This window comes from Phaethon aethereus (genome assembly GCF_964289735.1).
Source record: "Phaethon aethereus genome assembly, chromosome: 6".
NCBI lineage: Eukaryota > Metazoa > Chordata > Aves > Phaethontiformes > Phaethontidae > Phaethon > Phaethon aethereus.
In genome coordinates, this window is record NC_138580.1 from 18,815,646 (window position 1) to 18,839,634 (window position 23,989).

General features: G+C 38.2%; 1 protein-coding gene across 1 annotated transcript in view; it reads right to left on the minus strand.

Annotated features, from left to right (window-relative positions):
- LY75 (lymphocyte antigen 75) overlaps nucleotides 1-23,989 on the minus strand; it is a gene marked incomplete at its 3' end in the record, with an annotated part of 45,909 nt that overhangs the window by 1,601 nt on the left and 20,319 nt on the right. The window contains exons 14-33 of the mRNA XM_082001597.1: nucleotides 23,156-23,237; nucleotides 22,521-22,592; nucleotides 20,979-21,102; nucleotides 20,060-20,095; nucleotides 19,612-19,787; nucleotides 18,445-18,509; nucleotides 17,070-17,146; nucleotides 16,164-16,300; nucleotides 15,009-15,114; nucleotides 13,004-13,164; nucleotides 12,213-12,342; nucleotides 9,182-9,408; nucleotides 7,247-7,415; nucleotides 5,877-6,038; nucleotides 4,817-4,939; nucleotides 4,259-4,453; nucleotides 3,654-3,874; nucleotides 2,314-2,488; nucleotides 1,634-1,801; nucleotides 223-345 (exon numbers count right to left, since the gene is read on the minus strand). Of these exons, the coding sequence (XP_081857723.1) occupies nucleotides 223-345; nucleotides 1,634-1,801; nucleotides 2,314-2,488; nucleotides 3,654-3,874; nucleotides 4,259-4,453; nucleotides 4,817-4,939; nucleotides 5,877-6,038; nucleotides 7,247-7,415; nucleotides 9,182-9,408; nucleotides 12,213-12,342; nucleotides 13,004-13,164; nucleotides 15,009-15,114; nucleotides 16,164-16,300; nucleotides 17,070-17,146; nucleotides 18,445-18,509; nucleotides 19,612-19,787; nucleotides 20,060-20,095; nucleotides 20,979-21,102; nucleotides 22,521-22,592; nucleotides 23,156-23,237 (2,729 nt within the window). The remainder of the gene's footprint in view (nucleotides 1-222; nucleotides 346-1,633; nucleotides 1,802-2,313; nucleotides 2,489-3,653; nucleotides 3,875-4,258; nucleotides 4,454-4,816; nucleotides 4,940-5,876; nucleotides 6,039-7,246; nucleotides 7,416-9,181; nucleotides 9,409-12,212; nucleotides 12,343-13,003; nucleotides 13,165-15,008; nucleotides 15,115-16,163; nucleotides 16,301-17,069; nucleotides 17,147-18,444; nucleotides 18,510-19,611; nucleotides 19,788-20,059; nucleotides 20,096-20,978; nucleotides 21,103-22,520; nucleotides 22,593-23,155; nucleotides 23,238-23,989) is intronic.

The window sequence follows — 23,989 nt, forward strand, 5'->3', positions numbered from 1 at the left end:
ATGAATTTCAGTGATTACTGATTATCTTAAATGCGCAACAGGAAGAGACTTAAACTACAGTGAAGTCCAAAGGGTTTTATAATGCTAAATGAGGGATTCCAACCTCAGGCAGGAGTTACTGTAGGCTATTAACACTACAAAACTGTATTCTTATTTGAAGATTTATGGGTTTTTATTCACCACATGAAACACCCATGCTTATACAAGGTTGCTACTTCTTACCCTTAGAGCTCTGAGCCAGGCCAAGCCATACGTTCTTGGTGATGAGATCATTTTCCTTTATGTGTGTGCTCACAAATGCATTTTCTTCAGCATCCACTATAGTCAGAAGCGTTGCTGAAGGATCTAAGGGGAAGAAAAAAACTGGTCAGAATTGCAACTTCAGAGGTTTTTCATTGTGCTTGTACTCTGAGTTTTCTGTGGGAACAATTACTATGAGAAAAGATTTGCTGATCTGGGCCTGTAAAATCAGCTTAAAGTAACCTGCAGAATAAAGACATAAACCTCCCATTCCCTAAAATACAGCATGTTATACAAGACAGCTTCAGATGACTGGTTATTCAAGCAGGTCATACAAAATAAAATGGGAGTAAACTTACTGCAGCTGCACACTACGTACCTGGAAGTTATAAAAAGAGATGACACACTCAGAACTACTAGTCTTGTCCAAGCAATAAGCCCTTTTAAAAAATGTAGATGAACAACAGCTCAGCATTTTGCCGAGTCAAGCTAATTTCTAAATCAATTCGTCGTTGTGCCGCAGGTTTTTATATACAGTGTCATAGGAATTAAAGAATAAGAGGGAGGAAAGGATATACTGGAGACAGGCTCAGAGTGTACCCATTCTTTACAAGTATATGCAAACGTAAGCCAGAAGTTTCATTTAGAGAAAAATCGCTTTCTCTTTCAACTACCAGGCCAGGTAGGACTCAATAGAGAACCGCACTCAGGACTGTGACTACTTGCACCTTTCCTTTTTCATCCTACACAGCATAGTCAACTTTACATAAGATAATTCAATGAAAGAAAGTTATGACAGTCACTAGCTTCTAAGCTAAGAAGGTGATTAAAAATTCTGTACACGAGACTGCTTAACATCATCTTCCACAACACAATTCCCCACATAGCTTATCAAAGGAGAGAGAAAATCCTTTAAATCTGACAAAGTTTTTTAGTGACATTATAGATACTATTAAGGCGCGTAAGGTACATCCTTTGAACCATTCGATAGGTTAGCAAGCTCCCCATTAGCAAGCAGCTAATGCAAGGATATAATAAGAAAGCACTGCTAACAGCAGGAACTTTATTATAAATAAAGTTAATTGTATGCAAATAAAGTGGTTCCCGCCAAACTGCAAGCCTTAAATTTCTGAATCCTCTATCAATGGCTATCTGCATTTTACTTGCAGATATCTGTGTGCCAAGCAAGCTGTCAGCACAGTGCAGCGTTTTATCACGCACCTTTATCAGATTTTCAAAGATAAAGCTTCCTATTACTTTTCCTAAACCAAAGCAGCACAAAAGCTGAAAAGCTGAAGTATAGCCAGAGTAGGTTTTTCGGTTGTTGGGTTTCATTTCTTTTTGAATAGTGGACTAATTACAAGTTGTAATGCGATAGAGAGTCTAAACGTACTCAGTTTCTGGCAGACTTTCTTAGCATCTTCCACATTATACACTGAAAAATTGTAGAACGCCATGTCAAATGCGTAACAGTGATCCTTATACTGTATCCATTGTAGGCTTCCACCGATCTGTGGGCATCCTGGGGCTCTGCTCACTTGCTTTAACTGCAATTGCCTCTCTGCAAAGACAAAGAAATTGGCATTATTTCTGCTGCTGGGGTTTGTGCATAGTCTCTTTGTAGTAACAGGACAGTGAGTATTAACAAGGCCTACTCTCCTACCAATAACCATGATTCAATTAACTTACATTCCTTCTTCATGTGTCATAGATTAATTTATTTGAAAATAAGCATAAGAAAAGTTCCAGAGTCTTAGGAATGACTTTTTCTTGCCTTTTAGGGGGTTTTGAAGTTTCTTGTATGTGTTTGATGAGGATTTTGATTCAGAAAAGATACATACAGTTCAATATTCGTATCACAGTTGATCAAAAAGCGACCAGGGTTGTTTTAGATTTCCACCACTGGAATGGATAGAATTAATCTCCCTTAAGTGTTTTATCACTCCTGATAGACAACTCATCTTAAAGAGGCAATCATGTGCAGTGTTTCAGCCTTCATTTCTAGTTCTAAATACAACATCTAAAGATAGACTACATAAGGCAACTAAACAAAACATTAAAAATAACACTTACTGTTTGGAGGGCTGTAGCAAATGGCGCCTTCAGCAACATTTGTACATTTTGTACGGTTCCAAGATCCTTTAGTATCCAACAGAACACAGTTCCCAGTAGTATTTGAGTTTTCTAATTCCCAAGGATAGTAGTCAGAGTCGCTTCCATCTGACCATTCAAAATTAGCTTTACTTCCCTAATTAAAGGAAAAAAACCCACAACTTTTAAACCACAGCTTTTAAACCACATGGTTGTGGTTTAAATCTTGACAGTCATTAGTAAGTCATATAGCAATATTTATCCCTTGTAGAATGATAAATTAACATGCAGGTGGCCTCATTTTCCAAATCCATACTAAATAAATGTACAACATAGTTCGCATTTTCCAATCAATTCCTAACACAGAAATCCGGGATTATTTGTGGGAACTGAGAAAGTGCGGCACATTTGTAAGTTTAAACCTGCAGTGTGCCTTGTTTTATTCTATGGCGAACATTTTACTTAATTTCATCCTTCTGTGTCATTTAAGCAGTCTCTCTTCCTTGCTATGATCGTTATTAGATGTGTTACAAACTGCTAAACTGTCAAGATGGCCCCAGTGAGCCATTCCCGGCTGGGCAGCTTGGGAACGGTCTGCTGTGCTGGCTCCTACTTCAGATACACCTGCTGGAAACCCATGACAACAAAGAGTCAGATGTGAGAAGTGGAGGGACCCACTCAGACCAAAGGACAGGCAGAGGTAGCAAAGGTAGGCACAGAAATCATACACCTCTGCAGAGGGGTATTCCTGCCAATTAACTACCATGACCAGGTCTGGCAATTAGTGTGCGGAGCAGGGTCAGGGCCACAGGTTTTGGCTCCTAGGTTAAGCAGACAGAGGAGAAAAATGATCTGCAGCTGCCTCTTGCTATGTCTCCTGGGAGAAGGGATGTGTAACTTTGCTGGAGCTCCAGTTCCTTGGAGAAGCCAGCCCTGACCTGGACTAAGCAGGCTCCACACAGCCCCGTCTGACGGTATTTGCTAATGGAATCTGATCCTAGAGGGTCATAAAATCTGGAGCCTCTGAAGGTAGCATTGCAAATTGTGCTTCCTTGTGCTGCAAGGAATGATTATAATAATAATAATACAATAATTGTATTATTTTAAAATGTCAAGGATTTGGAAAAATATCTTACTGCGGCTACATACACTAAAATTTAACATACTTAACATACGTTACACAGGGTTGAAAGAGTAGGTTATTTAATACATGGAATAGAGATTCCAAGAAACTGGAAAAAAGCATCAGAAAACATTTCATATCCTGTGCAGAAAGTTATTTACAAGCTCTGTTACTGACATCACCAACAGTATATACTTACATCATGAACTGACAACCCAAGCCACAGAGGATAGCCATCCTGCTTGACAATATCTTCTAGAAACAACTGTTGTGATTCACTGTGTACGCTTGCTAAATCACTGCTATTTTGTTTGCATTCTCTCAATGCCTCATACCACGTTAACTTTTTCTGAAGGATCCTGTATGTTCTGTTTCCATGTGGAATAGAGTCAGGCAATGGAGGCTTGTGCTCCTGGGGTCCTATTTCAAAGAATAGGATGACAACAAGTTCTGTGCACTTCATTCATGTTACTAGGAACATACAGAGAGCATTGAAATCCATCTACAGCAATGTAACTCAAGAATTAAAGTGTTCAGTACAAGCCACTTAAGTTATCTTTTGCTGCTTTGAACATTACGAGTAGTTGACAGAGAAGTACAGCAAACACATTCCTCCTGATCAGAGTATTATAGCTGTGATGCACAGACTAACGATATAACCCCAGAAGCCCATGACAGCTGTGCCATGCATTTCACTGGGAGCAAAACCAAAGCCTTATACAGCAGGTACTGCAGAACTAAGACTTAAATTATGACCCTCATCCAACACTCCAATACGACACATAAATCTTCTCTACTACTTACCCCTTTCGATTTTACAGGCGAGAATACTGTACACATTATAGTGATGAGCATGCCAACTTTGAGAATAATTATAAATATCCCAAAAGCCGTCAAGATTCACACCAGCAAAAAAACTGTTCTTCTTTATGTTAGGTCTTCCCAGCCTCCAGTTATTGTAAGTCAGATGAGTTTCATCATACCACTTGAGAACTTTGTCTGTGGAAAAAATTGCATATTTATTAAAACATTGGCATTATGTGTACAAATACCATTTAACTTTCAGTATGTTAATAACTTTAACAGATATTCTCTTTGGAAAAAATGCAGTGATACTCTAAGTTACTGTAAATCAGTTCCATATACAATACTAAATATGTTAATATTACTCATCCAGGCCCTTTTAAGTCCTGCTTTCCAGGGAAATCGAATCTAGACTAAACAGAACATACTGGATCCAATTATCACTCAAACAGAAAGCACGTCGTTATTTTCTTCTAGAAACATGCAAGAAACAGGCACTTAATGCTGCAAACTTCGTCTCCAATCCAGTTATTAAGAAAAAAAACCCTTAAAACTTACCGCTGTCATCATAAATCACACCCAGCCAGACCCACATAGCCAGACCGCTGAATGAACGAAGCTGCTCAGTAACAAAGTTATTCTCTTCTTCATCTCGAACGCTCAAAACAAATGCTTCTGGGTCTGTTGAAAATTTTTTAAAATTACTTTCTTACAAATTCACCTTTCAGTTACAAAACAGAAAAAAAATTTAATTTATTATTGTTAATAATTATTACAGATAGGCCGAGAATGTGTAACGGATAGACCTTTATAACATAATAACTAAACGAACAGTGTGAAAACAATTTTCAAAGGTATTATCAACAGTGCTTCCCCTGGTTTTCTGGATAAGTGAAAGACATCAGCTCCAGAGATATTTGTGAGTCCTACTGTCAAGTTGTATGTAGTAAAATTTCTCTGCATAGAACATAAAATATCGGCAATCTTTCCTGATTTTCTTGAACTGCCTAGTAGGGAAACAGTATTAAGTAAAAGACTGAATTGAAATCAATTCATGAAAAATAAAGAGTTTCTGGAAAGATGCATGCCTGAAGTGCCATCGGCAATGGTTTGCTAGAAGAGGGAAGCTGTTCCTAAGCTTATACTTTGATCAGGATGGACAGGAAAAGCCCACATGCTTTTCTGAATTGGACTATTCTCAGTCTGTTTACTTTGTTCACCTAAGTGTTCCACACAGCAAGGGGGGGTGGGAACCCATGAAGTAAATGTGACTGTAAAGCCAGAATGCTGCCAAGAGGATGACAATTACCCAAGCTGTTTAAAATTTGCATATTACAAAGATTAACACGCGCGCCCCCCCGCCAAGTTTCCAGTTTTTCAGGGATCTCAGAATTTAATAATTCCTAGCCATCTCTCTCTCTCAAACTCTCCTACCCACGCTCTGGCACTTTTTATCAGAGCAGTGCAAGGGCAAAGAGCATGAGGCAGCGCAACACACGCCACCACCTTTCTCAACACTCACTTTGCTGTCATTTTAAGACAGTGACTCAGATCTAAAACTCACCTTCCTCAAGCTGATGTAAGTCCATAAATGCCTGTAATATGACAAAGTACTTACTCATTTTCTTGCATAAATGATGAGCTTCTTGAGACTTCAGTTCTCTCCATCTATTTTTTGTTATCATAAAAGTGTAACAATTGTTTCTAAATGATATCCAGGGTGTATTTTTAATCTTATGTGGGCACTTAACTTGTGTAACGGGTTCTTTTTCAATCTTCTCTAAGGGGAAGGAAAGAAGACATTCAGGACATCGCTTATTAATAACAACACTTAACCTGACACACCACAAACCACTTTCAGGTACCATTTTAAACCATGCAAGACAAATTAACTGCCATCCTCTAAACATGTAATACACTATTGCTTGCAGTTTCCTCATGATGGTGATTTTTTTAAAGTAACAAAACCAGCAGTAAGCGTTATCAAAGAATACAGATGATAACAACTTTTCAGAATTGTTATGTTATATAGGTTTAAGAATAAAATCCCTACGTAAAAATGGTAAGTGTGGGCCAATAACTAAAAGCTCTTATTGTCTCTTGTATGAAGGCAGATCACAATAACAAATAAGCTACTTCACAGCTGACAACACATCTTAATTCTGTGGCTTTATCTAGTATTTGAGGAGTGAGAAGGACTCTTCCTGCAGCTGCTTAGATTGAAAGCACAAAATAGTTAAGGATGTCATAATGCCAAAGTATACACTTTACTGTGACTCAGTATGTACAACAATGGCTTAATTGTGTCCCCTCAAAGAAAAAAAATGAAAAAAATATTAGAGTGGTCTCATAGGGAAGAAATCTGTGATAAGTTCTCAGCAAGATCTTTTTTATTTTTCAGCAAGGGCCGTGCTACATATGTATCCCCCCAAAAAAGATGTCCTGCTATATCCCTATCTGTCTTGCTATAATTGGTATATATTTAGAAGGATTTTGTGAACTGCAGATGAGTTTAATTTACACCTTCCAACTCAGTGTCTACCTGCTATCTTTATTCTCCATATAGTCATGTACCTCCTCCTGCATAGACTTCCATGTCTGAAGAGACTTCAAAAGGTCCCAATATTAAGATGTAAATAGTACAGAGGTAGTTGAATCTTCTCCCACATGCAAGCAGGAGGGTCTTGTATGCAACAATCTTACAGAACCAGTGCAAAGGTAGAATCAGTTGGCAATATGAAGGGTACACTCTGGCCCAATGCACCCATGCCAAACTCATTTGTAAGGAACATGTGGAATAAGACCAATAGGTGCATGCCCTCCTATTTGAAGTTTGTTTCTTTTTCTCCTGGCATGCGAATCAGCCTGTCTGAGGAAATGTAAGTTAAAAAAAAGGTTGTAATTTTGAAGTTACAATCTGGAATTATCAAATATGGTTCGTAATAAAACAAAAATAAGCTTTTATAAATATTATGCTAGGATACATACTTTCTGATGCATAGCAAATAGCACCTCGATTTTCAGAGGAACAGTCAGATGTTTTCCAGAAGCCATCCGTATCCAAAAATACACATTCTTCACTTGTTTCTTCATCATCTTCAGACCAGCGACTAAAACTGACATGTTTCCCATCCAGCCAGCCATAATGTTTTCCACCCTAGCATTGTATAAGTAAAAGGGATGAGCTTACACAGTAATAAATATTAGGTACAGATAATGACATGATAATATATTTACATTGGCTAGACACTTACAGTGTCTCTGGTGAGAACTATAAATGTTCCACTGCCCTTGTGATCTGATCTGCTGCTCACAATACAAGTTTTGCTATTTTAAGATTTGGAGTTGCAAAAATATGAATTAGCTGAAGTGGAGAGCAAATTATCAAATGGTGATGTTTAACTACCATGCTTACGGAGGAAGGCCTGGCATTGAGATGTTGAAATTGCATAATTTGCACCTGCAAATCGATGGTGGATATAATTATCTGGTCTTGGAAAACTGATAATATCTGAGAATAAGGCCCAGTCTCAGTTACTCCAGACTGAGTTGAAAGCAATATATTAAATACTTAACTGATTTAATAAATCAGATGCGTTCCTGCCCTGGAGGATGCAGGAGGCATAAGAAAAAACCCACATACAACAAGTGTGGGTGCCATCCTCTAAGAATCTTACATTTAAAAGTTTTCTTCAGGAAATCCCCCTGCTGCTTTGTAATTCAATTTATCTTGTATCTTTCTTTTGTGTCTATGATTCCAGCACTGGAGTAACAAGTTCTGTTGACCCATTTCATTATAATATCCTTTCATGTGACTTTTTAATAGTGCCCAAATAACAAAGCGTTGCAATAGTGAAAAGCTAGTGCATGCCTGAGTCGTATGCAGCAAAATGAATAATTTGATCTTCACTTACAGATAAAGATTCAAGGAGGAGGGAAAATAGGTCATTCTGGTTTACCCATGTTCACTAAGATTAAATGCCTACTTTCTTTTAAAAGTATTCTCCATAAAGTATATACCCAAATTTCTATTCCTCTCCCGCCCCCACTTTGCCTAGAAGACTCAGTAGACCATTACTGACAGAGGAAGATCATAACACCACAGATGCTGAATGAGCACCATTAACCTTCGTAGGTAAGGCACTTCCCAAATAAATTTTAACTTTTTTTCTTGCAATTGTCTCAAGAGTCATGTGCTTGACAAAAAAGATAAACCCTGCAAGCAAGCCCAAACCATTTTATTAACAGCTGAGAAAGCTCTTGATCCACAGTGAAGATCTTCAAGAGGTCCTCTGGCTATTAATAATGGCAAAGTGGTACCTCCTGCATCAACTTTTCCAAAGACAAAACAAACAAAAGAAAAAATGAAAACCCCACTAACCTGTCTCAGGGATGACTCCCTCTAACTCAAAACACAGGCACAGATAACATGAAGTAACAACAGAATCTAACTTAAGCTTTAGAAAGGTATCTCCAGAAGTGTTCAATGATTCATTTTGGATTTTATTTGCCCGTTCTAGTTTCTCCCTTTTAAAGCAGATTTTGGATTGTCTTTCTAGAGTGGTACTGTAAACAGTGGCAGTGATATTAGATGGCAACACTAATTACTCATTTGTTAACAAAACAGACAAAGATGACTCCGTGATCTATGTTGCTGCCACCCTACACTACATCCCTTCACCCTATAATCTTTTAAAAGATTTGTCGTCTCATCATCAATCTGTCCAGTGGAGTTCACAACTATGTAACTTAGAGAACTGAAGATTTAGAATATTAATCTTGAGACCCTCCAGACTGTTATCCCTAAAAGAAAACAGCTACCCCAGAAATTAATTTTTCATTGCTTTTCTTTATCTCAGTTTCTGTTTCACACAACTCTAAAAATTACCCTAAGCCACAGTCTGAGGGGAAAATAAAACTTACATCTCTGCTGAAGAGTCCAATCCACAGTGGGTAATTACGAAGGGCAGCCTGAACAGCGAGAAAAGCCTGCTGGAACTGATCTGTGATGCTAACCAGTTGCATCTTGTTATTTATGCACGCAGCCATTGCATCATTCCAGGACAAATTCTTCGGAATTACCATGTATTGAACATTTTGATAGCTCAATGTTTCATTAAGGACTTGCTCTGTTTGGTTATCAGCAGTTCCTATACAAAACAAAGAAATCCAGTTAAACAGTGGTTAAACACTGGAATGCATTTTAGTGGTTAAACACTGGAATACATTTTAAACTCCCAATTTCTCTGTAACAAACATAAAAACCTGTTTCAATTCCCACTGGGGAAAAAAAAAAAAAAAAAAAAATCACAGAATCACAGAATGGTAGGGGTTGGAAGGGACCTCTGAAGATCATCTGGTCCAACCCCCCTGCCAAGGTAGGATCACCCAGGGCAGGTTGCACAGGAACGCGTCCAGTTGGGTTTTGAAGGTCTCCAGAGAAGGAGACTCCACAACCTCTCTGGGAAGCTCGTTCCAGTGCTCCATCACCCTCACAATAAAGAAGTTTTACCTCATGCTGAGGTGGAACTTCCTGTGCTGCAGTTTGTGCCCATTGACACTCATCCTATCACTGGGCATAAATTCTTAGACAGTAGATTATGCTAATAATTATAGTTGGAAGCAAATACCTTTGACACATTAAATAGAAATTATATAAGAGAAAAAATAATAAGGATTATTTTCAGCCAATCTATTTTTATGTACCTTTCTCTCAACTCAGATTCACATCTTTTTATATTTTCTATTTTTAACTAACTGATAAATAATGTTAAGAATTCTATTTATTGAATTAGAAGCATATTCTATGACTTTAATTAAATACATGAAGGGGAGAGCGACTGCTCTCTGCTGCCATATAGCAACTTGACTCATTTATCTCCGTGGAGCCTGTGGATTTATGCTTATGGGCCACAAAACTTGTCTATGCAGATCTCATAGTGTACAGCACCATCCCAGAATTCCTTACTGCCATCCATGGGTACAGCGGGAATTGATTTTGCCTCCACATGTGCTTAACTAATTGCAGAAAATCCACGTTGCATAGGGAGGGGTATAATTCACTATTTGTGCTCTAAGCATTGAGTGTTATCACAGTTATCGGCATCATACTGAGGCATGCAGCTCAGCAATGCATAGCAACTGCAGTTAATAAAAGATGCAAACATTCCCATGGGTGCTAGGTTAAAGCACCTGGTAACCCCCAAAATTTTATACACAACCAAAAATAAACTGGCTCTCCAAAAGGGAGAAAAAAACCTGGCATTTAAAATACCTCAAGCAGAAAAAGGCTTACAGAGAGAGGGAAAAAAAAAATAAAATACCAATCACTCTATAAATAACAGGATATAAATGGCTGATTGTTAGGCTGACAGGGCCATTTTCCAAAATACAAGGTGACAAACATAGTATTAATCTGATACTGATATGCAATTTACAGCTTTCAATAGATTAGAAAAGTATCAAGACTGAAACAGATTGTTTGAAGTGGTTTGTGCCTGCTGCCAAATGCCTTCACTTACTAAACATCTACAAAAAAGAACCATGGAACCAAGGGTGCCATCACACAGCAAGGGGTACCAAACTGGAAACAAGTAGCAAGGAAAGTGTCCATTTCTGAAAGAAGTAATTACTGTTGATTAAGGTCTCAAGAAGTTCTACAAATCACAATCATGCCAAGATTTCCAAGGAACCTGAATCATCTTTTTCCCTAGGATAAAGCCCTAGGTAACCTGGACTCTCTCACAGCTGTCCCTGCAACTTGCTGAGGACCCTTCCAATCTGAATTATCGTTAGATCCCTAATACAAGGATAATATAAGACAATACCATACCAGGACACATTCTCAGGCAGTCCAAAAACCTTTCTCATTACACCTTCTACAGCTGTGGCTTGGAAGAAGTGCTTAGTATTTTAGTCAGCCCAGACTAATTGTATCGATCTACACAGATATATTGTCAACCTCCTATTAATAAAAATCCCCTTTTCCAATTTTATGACTACATCTTTTCCATCCAGACTTCTAATCTGGACACTTGGAATTTCTGCAGTATTTGGCACTGAAATAAAGATGATTTTTTGTGTTAAATAGGGTGGAGGCCAAGGGGGCAGGGAAATCTCTCTGCCTATTTGAGAACGAAGAAGGTGGGCATATTCTTGGATGTTTTGCACACCTGTTCTTGTTTTTTTAAGATAGCATGGCAGTTACTTAAAATGATTATTTACACAACGGAACACATTCAGAAGTGGGTATGCTGAACATTAGCCCATGGCAGTAATTAAATGTGTATAATAGCTATATGCTTTTGATCTGATGCCAGAAATTGGTGTCGACCAACCCACCTGAGTATTATTTTTAGTTTGGATTAAGAAAACCCACTCACACCAACAGATCTGTAAAAAGCTAGGGAAAGCTGTATGACTCCAAATTATCACTCATGTATGCCCATGTACGCTCTTAACGTTTGCTCTGGGGAGATTTCAACGTTAAGAGCATATGATACCTCATATTCTGATAGCACTAAAACCCACAAGATATGTTTAAGGAGGATGGAAATATTGTGAGATTCCTTCCCAGGGTTTCTCACTTCCACAGTTCTGAAGAGGAAAAAAGGAATCACTTGTTCCACCCCTTGATGTACATGACCTCTATACCCAAAGAACATTTAAGACCTGTCTGCTGAAGTATGGTTCCACTGAAAATACACAGAGTCTCTCAGGAAAACAGATCCCCTCTCAACTGGGCTATGAAAAATGAAAGGGAAAATTCTGAATGGCTGATAACATAGGTCCCGGATCACCCTCCACATTCTACTTTTCCAAAATTTACCTGCTCAGTCTCTACAAGAATCTTGCTCTTCAAGTGCAATAATTTACATGCATTAAAAGGTCTCCTGGCACACGCATCTTAACTGCAATCTCTGTCTGTAATTTATTTTGACTCTTTCAGACTTACCTATAGGCCGCTGGCATATACCCAAGAAATGCCTGTCAGCACAAGCAGTGAAATTCCATGTTCCAACATACTGTGATTTGGGATCATTGAGGATTACACCGCACTGATTGTTAAATTCTTCATCAAAAAGCTGAAACCCAGAAATATGCTTATCAGACTCAAACAAGGCATAAACATACTTGTGTAGAGAAAGTGAAGTAAGATGAGGCTAAGAGAACCCAAGCTGTCTGAACTTGTTTAAGAAGTTTCAAAGGAGTTGTGCAATACAGCTTACCTGTTTTACAAACACTACCAGGTGCCTGGACTCAAAAAGAATTCACAAGTGAAACACAGGGTAGAATATTAAATGAAATGACTTAACACTTAAAATAAATCTTGTTTGTGGGTGTGATTTGATTACATTTATTATGATTCACCTTGGATAGAGCAGCAAGCAAAATACCAACTATAATGGTTTACAGATGCATTCTAAGTGTAAGTGAACCAAGAATTATTGACGACATCTTTTTGATGACTGTTTTCATATAGTCTTTAAATGACAAATAAAAGTTCCAGAAGAGTCAGTAAATAGTTGTTTCAGCTTTCTTCATTCACCCTTTAGTGTTTCATATCTCATTTCAGAAACTGTCATCCAAATAAAGGTAAACAGAACTCCATTACTGTCAGTCACCTTGTTTGCCAATTAAAACCACTAACTGGTGGATGTGGTCTGTTACATATTTTTGCCCCCCCCGTCAATATTCCAGATTTCATTACTCAATAGTCAAGAGGAGTCAAAAGTTAGAACTTACATCCAGTGGAATTTTCCTTAATCTTCCTGTCAGGAGTGGATGAAAGTTACTATACAACAGTCTACTCTCATCTATCCATTTGTTTTCCCTTGTGCTGAACAGAAACTGCAAACCAATCCAAATATCTTTTGGCATACCAGGAAGCAAGGATGTTATATAATCTGTTGGGAGAACAGTAAACGTGCATATTGTGGATCAGACAACAACGGTACATCTGAAAAAAAACCACTTCACATAAGTAAGATATTGCAACCCTCGTTTGTATTAACTTAATTTTTCCAGCCCTTTATGATTGCCAAGTGCTTATCAACCCTTCCTTCCATAAGATAACACCTTTCATGTTCATTTTTTCTGAAAGGAGCAGACTATTGGTATTTGTCCTCCAAATTCTCATCTGAGGAGCAGGTAGTGGATTTAACCTGTTTCTCTGCCCACTACTTGGTGTATTCTTGCACTTGAATCCGAATTTCAGAAGCTGCTTTTCCACAGGTCTGCAAGATCTGTTGTCTCCCTGCAGAGATAATAGAAGAGCTCCCTCCTGCCATCCCTGAATTGATGGAGGAAGTCTTATCTCCCATCTTGCTCTCCTACTGACATATGCCATAAATTAGAACCATTTCTTGGATTCTGGCAGAGTTTACCCACCCCACCATGAGAGAAAGCAGCACAAGACAAAGGAAGTCAGGTTTAGTTGGGAAAAAAATTCAGCCAGGAAAACCTTAAATCAGACCCCTCTTAGTGAGCTTTCTGGCATGAAACAATGGGCTTTGGTAACCCCCCAGGTACCAAAGGCATCCTCTGAGATTGTCTAGATTAGGAAGACAAATTGAAGTTATGTAATTAGCCACTACTGACACTAACTACTGACCACATGCCAGACTAGCCTCAGCCTATTTTCTGAGCTAGACAAAGCCATTGAAGATTTACAAGTCAGAGCTAGCCAGCCTCCTAATAGCACTGGGAAGAGCAGAAGCAGCTTACAGAAAGAAGCATGCTTCTTTAAGAGGTCTGTGCCTTCTTTCCATAGAGGTGGCCTCCACTACAGAGGGGGAACGATAAACAAACAAGAAACAATAAAAAAAACCCACTTCCATATTGCACCAAACCAGACAGAAGATTGTGCTATGTAACATTTCAGAATGGCTATGCTTTTGCAATCTTAAAAGCATCCAAAACCACACAGGTCTCAGACATGTATATTCCTGTATGGTTTCAACCCTATTCCTCCCAATTACCATTCAGCTGCTGCCTGCAGGTACACTAGTGGCCTCCCTAGTCCACCTTCCATATTCCACTTGGCAAGAGGTTATTTGCTTTTAAGAAAACATGCAATGTGCAGACTGCAGAATTCAACTGAGATACTTCAGATATACCTGCAGAAAACTGTTACCTATCCACAAGAATACAGATGCACATACAGCTGTCTCATTCAGCAGTTTATTGCTGAACATTACTTTCAGCCAATGTGAACATATTTTTTCCTTGCTTAGACACACTGCCACGTTAAGCTGCTCAGCACACTCAGACACAGAGGGTCCTACGTGCTCCAAGAGCGCATTGTGTTTGCCATCTCGTTCCCACACAGACAGCTGAGCTTGTCCTGGAAGCAGCTCCTAAGGTGGTTTTCACAGTGCAAAGTCTACAGTCTCAGTTATGTTTTAACTTGCAAAGCAAAACATGGGAATACTTCATTCAGTGGTGACCCTTCTATCCTCAACCCTTAATGCAAGGTTTCACAATTTTTTATTTTTATAACAGGTTAAGTTCATAGAGAGAAGCTGCTCTTCGAACTGGCTCAAATGTTTGCTGACTGCATTTCCATGTTATGTTTCCAGTGATGCAAATAACAACAGACAACGCATTTTTAACTGGTCTTGGATTTTTAGAATGCTCCCAGTATGCCTGTAGATAACCAAGTGATTTTATGCTCAAGTTCTTAAGTAGAGCTATACTCAATTTGGAAGAGAAGCCGCATATTAAAAGTTCCCCCAGTTCACCATCATACCTTGCTCAGCTTGATTTGAGATAGATGGAAGAGAGCCTCCAAAAGTTACACACTTTTCATTAGCTGCATTAAATGTTAAATATTCGGGTTTCATCTTTAGAAAACACTGCAAAATAAACATAATGAAACCAATTTTCATCATACCATCGCTTCCTAAGAAATAACTTGTAAGAAAAGGTTCTTAAACCAATCCTAAAATCTCACTTCTCAATTCCTGCAATAACATACAATTATTTTTCTCAGAAAGCAAGGGAACTGTTACTAGCTGCATGCATTTCTTATTAGATTCAACAGAACAGCTAAATATAAAATGGTCCCCCTGACTAACTCCTCATCCACCGAGGATTAGAATTCAGTAATTTTTAATTGGCTACGTCAGGGTCACATGCTGTTCCAAGAATGAGAATTCACATGTGAACTCTAAAGTCACATAGGGTTGGGCCAGGAACCTGTATTGTAATGTGTTATCTTCGGGAGAAACTACATAGGAATTAAAAAGCTATATTCTGCAATGACGTGAAGTAAATTTGCAAACCTTGGCACAATGTAGTGTGCAGATTTGATGCACTCTCCTTCTTACGTACAGAATAGTGGTGGCGCAAATAACAGGAATCAGTCTCACTAAGACTTTAGAAGACTGCCTTAAAACATAGTACTGAAATGAACTATATTAAGGCTTCTGACCTGTTGGTTCATTCTTAAAAGCTGCTTCTAATTCTTATGTAAGTTAAGTCCTTAAGGCAACTTAGGAAGCAGAGTGTCTGCTAGCTTGCTGCCTGCCTATGATTACTCAGCATGAGAATCAAGACGCTTCTGCCACAGAAACCTCACCCTCTCCCTTTCTAATCCTTCTCTTCCTTCAAAGCAGAGCCCAAGATTAGACAATACAACCAACGTTCTTGGACCTAAACATGCAGTGATGGGAAAGCAAAAAAACCTGAAAATTACTGCTCTGAAATTAAGAAACCATCAATCCTGAATAAGAGACAGAGAAGTGGGGGAGATTATTTTAATCACTACACATACTTTTCAAAAGCCACCTCCCAGTCCATTCCTGAACACAGGGGTTACTTGCACACCTCTTTCATTGGGGCACTCGGGCTTACTGGACTGTGAAAAATAGGTAAGGATGATTCATCTGTATTATCTCTGTACCTTATTCCGGAACTGACGCCAACTTTTCGGGCAACCTCCTCTGACTGGGCGGTAACTGGGATCATGTTTCTCTAGTAAGGAGGCATTATTTTTTTCACAGATGAAGGGCAGTTTCACATTACAGTTAACTGGGTAGTCTGCAGAAATAAAGTTTTAAAAAAGTTATGGCAATGCCTATCACACTCTAATTGCCATCCATACTTCATGACAAAACGAAGACCAAACTGAAGCAAAGTCCTTTTCAGCACAACCACAGTGAAGTACTATGCAATCTAAAGCATTAAAAGTAACAGCAGAGCAAGAGGCAAACATGTATGATTTATATCAGACAGCAATATAATATTCCTAAAGATCCGGAGTCTGATCCTTTACTTCCAGTAGTAACACTTCATATAGGCAGAGACAACTTTAGAAAAATAATGAAATAAGATTTTGAATATGAGGACCTATCTCATATTCTGGCATAGAGGGTGTGTGACCTACAGGTAATTAAAGCCAAAAGGAATCCTTTAACATCCATACAAAAAGCATCTGGCCTGTACTGCTTTACATGACTCCTACAGTAACTGGACTGGCTGCCTAGTCAAGAGCAACTTTTGGCTAATAGGTATGAGAAAAGGTTAGCAGCACACAAAAAATAATAACAGAATAATCAACCATAAAAATTTGTCACCTGAATTCAGGTTTGCCTCCGGTCATTAAGAAATATTACCATGGCTTCTACTATGAGGAAGAAATAAAGGATTCAAAATTCAATCAGATTATCATCAAGAAGCCATTCACTCCTAATTCAACACCAATTTGCATTCAACATAAAGAGTTTGGGCAGAACAGCGGTTACTTTTTTTTTTTCCTCTCCAATATAATAATGACAGAGAGGTGTGAAAAAAATAAAACCAGCCTTACCTCTGTACCAGTTCTTTCTAGAAACATACCAGCAGTCTCTCAAGAATCGATCATGGAAGCGTGAAAATAACTGTAAACTGAAAATAAACATTTCAGAGTCAATCTCCAATCCAATGGGATCTTCAAGTGGAAATTCTGACAGCAACAGAGCCAGTGCAAATAAAAATTTGGGCTGGGAACTGTTTCTAGATGCCCTACAACTCTGGAAAGGACAGAGGGGGAAAAACTAGACTAGAAACAAATAGGTGGTAGGTTCATTCAGTTATGTACCATGCCCAAATTAACTTTGTTGAGGAGAGCAGAACGAGGGTAGGAGCTTATTTACCACCATGCTGCAACTGCTGCACATTGTCAGGACAAGTCAGGGGCTATTGCCCAGGAGAATAGGCAATAGGCCCGTTTTGTTCTCACAGCAGTATACTGCTATAGTATTTTGGAAAGTGAGCAATTTTCCTTGTTAGAAGCACATGATCCTTTGCTGCAGCCATGAACAGCACAATGCAAAGTTCGCTGTGAGTCATCTCAGCTCTACGGGGGGGCTATACATACTATAAGCCCTCCGAGACTGTGGCATTACTTAACTGGAAGACTGATGTCTTAAACCAACTTCCCACTCCCTGTTCTCAGGTATTTCTCAGGTACTCTCAGAGCAAATAGACCAGGGTGGGGGGTGGGGGAGTGGGGGGTGTCTGTCTCCAGAATCTTTTTTTACTTGTTTTTTCAGTTATGAACAGAACATAGAAGTGGGCTTAAAAATCCAATAAAAGCATTTTAAAGATCAATGGAATACATTAGCTATGAGGACCACAGATTTCAAGGATTCACATGACAAGACTAAGATGTCAAAGACCAACAGCTTGACATCTAGAAACACCAAAAGAGACACACAAGAAATGGATTACGAATTCAGTTTTTAAGTTATTATGAATTATTTTTTAATGTCGATAATACTTGTAATGGGAATAGAACTCAGAATTTGGCAACTAATTAAAATATTTCAACAATATTTTGAAATATACCCACTTTCTAATCATACACACATACTATCTTAACCACTATTTGCTTTGTCTGAGCACTACACAGTTCTACTTTCTCTGTTGTAGGTACTCTATGGTCTAAGTTTAGCATGGCAAGAAGAGGTGCAGGTACATGTGAACAAAAGCAGAGAACAGTGGTCACTGAATAATGCTGTATTTTTTTTCTAGCTTAGTTCAAATTATTTATCTTACTCCTTTGAGATGATACAGAAGAAGCAACCTTTTACAAATTTGGGGATAAAGCATTTCCTTTGGAATCTGTTCTAGGCAACTATATTCCTAAAAAGCGCATTAAAAAAAAAGATTACAATAAAGCATCCCATAATTATTCTACATACGGCGAATGATAGCTGTAGCCATAATCAATAAACTTCAGCCACCACTTCTGTTCGCTGTTTGATAACTGTGGAAATAAAGAACAAAAACCCCAGTATGTAACAACCTATTGAGAAAGGGCTCCAGACTCTACCAAAGATAAATCAATGACAAAATTAATTTTGACTTAAAATGCTTCTAAAATGTGCAGGAATTACTATTCTTCATCAGTAAGAAAGGATACAGCTCGAGACTGATATGTCAAGTAGATGGACCCCTGCACCTACTAGGAAGAAAGCCCACGTTTTCCACTGTGCTGGCTAAAGCTACAGGAAACCTTGCAGCGCTGTCTTAAGTGTGCACCAGATACAACCTTCCTATAAAATTCATAGCAGGAACTCTACCAGACAACCAAGACATAGCTGCAAACTGCCTAAAGCTGATGTGGTTCCACAGGACCTCCGTTCCCTTCCTCAGAATCATTCTGTTCTTCCAGCAGATAGCCTAACAACAGACAGTTCATAAAAAGGCTAGGGGTGTAGCCGGTCAAATCCTCAAATTTCTCCTGCCTTGTAATTTCTCCTTCCAGGTAACTTCTCATCAGGAGAAATTTCATGAAGAGAGTGCAAGCTCCTAATTTCACGAAGTATTGTCTCACAAGCAGTAGCGCTGAAGAAACACAGTAACAAAGACGTTGAAACTTGAAATGTTTCGGCAAGATTCCTTAGAATAATGTACTTTCATGCCATGAACACCACAAACACCTGTCAGTAAAGGCTATCAGACCACCATGCATTTCTAGTTAAATCCTCTCATCAGGTGAAAAATGATGTATTGTCCCACGCATAAAATTAAGAACTGGCACAATTGTTAGTGAAGTATTTGCAGACAATGGGACGCTTACGTGGGGTCCTGTTGTGACAATTTCTCTCCATTTGGAGGTACATTCCCGCCCCCCCCCCCCCCCCCCGCTGTTAAGCTACTTTTAAATTTAAAAATTCTTTTACAAGACTGACATTAAAATAATTATCTTTCAACTCATGTTTTCCTTTTAAGTACAATTAAAAACTACTAAGGTCAACAGGAAAAATAAAGAAATTAAGGATTAACATTTTCTTATATTGGAAAAATCAGCTTATCACTATAGGGACGTTTTCTTGCCATCTGTTAAACAGATTACACCCCCTTACCTTTTCTATTTGAGACAGTATTGTCCTGAGTTTTGGGTAAGACTCCACAGAGGCTAAATCACTATCATTTTTTTGGCAGTAGAAAATAGCTTCCTGGAAGCTCAAGTTTTTATCCGGTACAAACCACAGCTCTGCTCCATCAACAACAAGTGGGGCTCCATGAATTCCAATTTCATCTATGCAGAAGAAATACCACATGCATAAGTACTCAATTCTGACAAACTCATCCTTTCTTTTTTTGAATGTAGTAAGAAATTTCAGTTTGACACTAGGAAAAGCCAACACTCCTTCTTGCATTCTGAGCTCTCTCAGAACCAAGTTCTGTCAGTCATGACCTTTGCTGGTATCAAACAGGTATTACAACAATAATACAACAAAACTAATAAAACATATAGAGTATTAACAACTATATACACATAGCGGAAGAATATGCAAAAAGTCCATTTACCTGGTACATACCACTCAGGTGTCTTTGGAGTGCTACCTGTCCAGAGGAAAAAAAGGGAAAAGCCACTTCAAGTTCACTGTCTAACAAGACTGTGGTCACCAATAATGTAAGTGATGTATTGTACTCATGTTTGTCAGTAAACATGATGGAAAAAAATAAAAGGAGAAGGAAATCATACACAGGTTTAATAGTTTAACACAAACTGATGTAAAACTAATTGAGTTTTGCACACCTCAGTCTTAAAAATCTGCAGTTTTCTTCCTCCCAAGCAGGATACAAGCATCAAAGTAGTATATCTACCCTTATCTCCCCACAAGAAGAAAGTTTCATCCCCTGAAACACCTTTTAATCAACACGTAAAACAGAAAAGCCTACTGGATTACAACACTTTTCATACTGCATGGAAAAACCTGGATTTGTGCAGATATGCCATGCCATTCTTTTGTATTCCCGTTCTTCTGTCTCACTACAATGAGGAGCTAGTACACCAGTTTTACCAGAAGGTGACTAATTCACCTAAGGTTAAAGCAATCGGTACACCCAAGATGTCTGTGGTCATTTAGTTACAAATATCACTAAGAAAGATTAAGTAAAGTTCACAAATGCTGCAACTTGGTGGCTTGTATCATGTTACCTAATAAAAAGCTGCTTCTCACTTCACGGGGCAAGAAAGAATATGGGAGCAGTGATACTGCACCTTCCTCATGGTCATTTTCTGATACATCTTTGAATATTCTAAGTGCATGTCTGTTTGTATGTGACATAGGTGAGACATCTCACGTACTGTCCTCTTGACAGTTCAGAGAGGAAATGATAAAATATTGTTGGCAAAATTTCTGTTATTGGGCAATAATGACAACTCAGTGGTAATAAATAATAAACTCTTTTATATGAATAAATGGATGTAACTGCAGTTTACCTTTTGTGATCTGGCAGACCCATTCAAGTTTAGCTTCACAATCAAACGGCTTGAAGTAAAATTCCAGGTCTCTGCTTTCATGGAAATATAATCTCCAAAATGATCTCCGTGAAAACTGAGAGGTCTGCATAAAAGAAGAAACAGAGAACTGAGTTAGTATGGCACAGACCTCTGAAATGTGAAATGAAACTGTAGTAATAAAATTAAACTTTGGCAAAGTCAGAATATTTTACTGTGGTGTTAGTCCCACAACATATTTTGCAAAAAATGAGAAGATACAACTGTAACTCTTCAACTATAACTCTCCATCTAGCCAAGCTTGTCAAGCAATTAGGTGAACAGCTTAAGGTCAGTCTACATACAAGAGATTCTTCTTGCAATGTTGTTTCTTTGGGTTTTTTGTAACACACAGGTTTTCATTGATGCTTATTACTGAATTATCTGTTGCAACTTGTTGCCCTGGAATGATTTGCATTTCTTTTGAGCAAAGAAAAAAACACCTGAACTGGCACAGAAATAATCTTGTTTAAGATTACTTCTTACAATTAAACTTAAAATCTGAATTGACTCTTGCTGATCTCTCCAGTAAGGATAATTTTTTTTATCATTTAGTGAAAGAACATGTCTATACCTACGAGGTAGGGAAGGGAAGTTACTATAATCACAGTGTCCCCTTCAAACTGCTCTCCTCTTGTCTAAAATTTTTAGTAGCTTAGCTGACAGCTGCTCAGCCTGGGGTCATGAACCCAGGAGAAGAGAATGAGAGGAAATGGCTGTGAACAGAAGCAAGTGGATGCAGCTATCCTTTCCTTCAATAAATCCTAAAAGCAGAGGTGGATCTAATTAATTCTTTTAACAAAGAAGGGATGGTATTGGAATGATCTTATAAAAAGTTACGTGATGCTTCAGAAAAGTTAAAAGGCCATTATACAACTCACGCCATCAACACTAAATTAAGCAATGAAGAACACAATTGGGAATTCAACAGAAGCCTGACAGCCTGAATTAGAAACCAAACACAGCATTTACAGTCTATTTCACAATTAAACATGGAAATACACACAACACACACAAACACACTCTCTACCCTGGCTACTGCATTCCCCTACTTTAGGTTTCAAACATTTTCTTAATTTGCAGTTCAGAAAAAATTACCTAGATTATAAAAGTTACTGGTAGGGCTCTGTTTGCTTTTTTGTTTTAAACTCCACATTACATCCTTAAGTGTTATGTGTAATATACAAGAGATACATAGTATGGCATTATGCAATAGAGAATGGCATTGTTACTAAAATATTTTGCAGTTCCAAAGAAGTCTTATGAAATATTGTCATTAGCACAGCGCTTGGTTCATAAAAAACTGCTTGAATAAGAGAAAATTGATAATGGGTGTACATCAGGGGAACACTAGCAACTTCTTCCCTATGCAAAGAAAACATCTCAGCAGTCAACCTAAATTCAGTATATGGCTGGCAAAAGTATTTTTTCCAAGTACTTGCATGTAAAAATATGCATGCTGTTACTAAAAACCTTGAAACTAACCTTTAATGCAGCACAGTCTCTTGTATCATACTCATCTTCCAGATAATCAAGTGGCATAACAACACTAGTTACCTACAGGATGGACAGGACGAAAAAATCATTACTTTATGACTATTTTTGCTATGGTAATCCCCAGAGATAACCATTCAAATCTGAGATCCCGTTATGTTTATCACTATTAAAATGCATTAAATGGCAGTTACTGGATCAGTTTTGAGTCTGCATACTTATTATGGGGAGCGCAGGGAGGGAAAGAAGTCACAATTTCAGACAAGTAAGTATTTTTTTGAATGTATTTTTGGAAAAGTCTGACAAAGTGGATGAACTGATAAACCCTCCCCCTCTGTCGTGGCGTGAAGACATTTTGTTCTCTCCACCAGGTCTTAGATGTTTACTACTATATTTCTGTTAAAATATTTTAATGCAATAGAGACAGAAATCAGGTTAAACTTATTAAAGATATGTTTTTAATTGGAAATCTGCCTGGATGGCAGCTCTTCAGTGCACAATTATGAATTATTCAACTGTTGAAGGATCTGCCATATTTTAATTAAAATATTTATCAATTTACTTTCAATCCAGTCCCAGATTAAACAAATCAGGACATGGTATTTCCTGGTTAAGGGTTAACTTACGGGTTTATCATCACTCCATTGCCAGGTTCCCAAAGAATCTGGACTCCTCTTATTCATTCCAATCCATACCCATCTGTCATTGCTGTAAACAAACAATATAAAATCTTAAGCCAGGTATATGGTTCAGCTCATTTAATAGAAAGATTGACCTATGTCACGGCATTACTCAGGATCGAGCAGCAAAACCAAAGGTTTACTACTGCAAGTTGTAGCAGTTCAAAGAGAAAATGAGCGTAAGGGCTAGGACCGATTCTGCACTTTTCTTTAAGAAGATCTGTAGGTTGTCTTTCCCTGACCACAGAGAAAACTAAATCAGATAATTCCTTTGTTTGCTGCAACACCACTTCATTAGTTGTCACTTGCCATAAAGGTCTCTTTTCTACACTTTTCTTCCAGAATCACACACACAGTGTTTACTGGGCTTGCTTCTCTTTCTCTTGTCCATCACAGGTCACCCCTCTCTACCCCATCAGCTCAAGTATACTCTTCCTCAAACCACACAAAAATTTCTACTCGTACAGAATAACTGAATTCACATTTCCCTTAAGTTTGTCAGTGATATAAACAAACAAAGCATGGGCACATATTTCAATTCATAAAAGAGGCACAGACATAAATGAGCACATAACACCACTGACTCCAATGCTTGCATAAAAGAATGGCAATAGAAATTTTACTCCATTTTACAAGATTACAGTCAGAACTGTCATTTTTTTAGATTTTACTTCTTCATTTTTCATAAGCAGGGAATGCTTAAATTCCAAATTTCAGCTATCCTCCAAGATATAAAGTTGCCCAAAAAATGGGTTTATACAATGTAAATACTTAAATCTG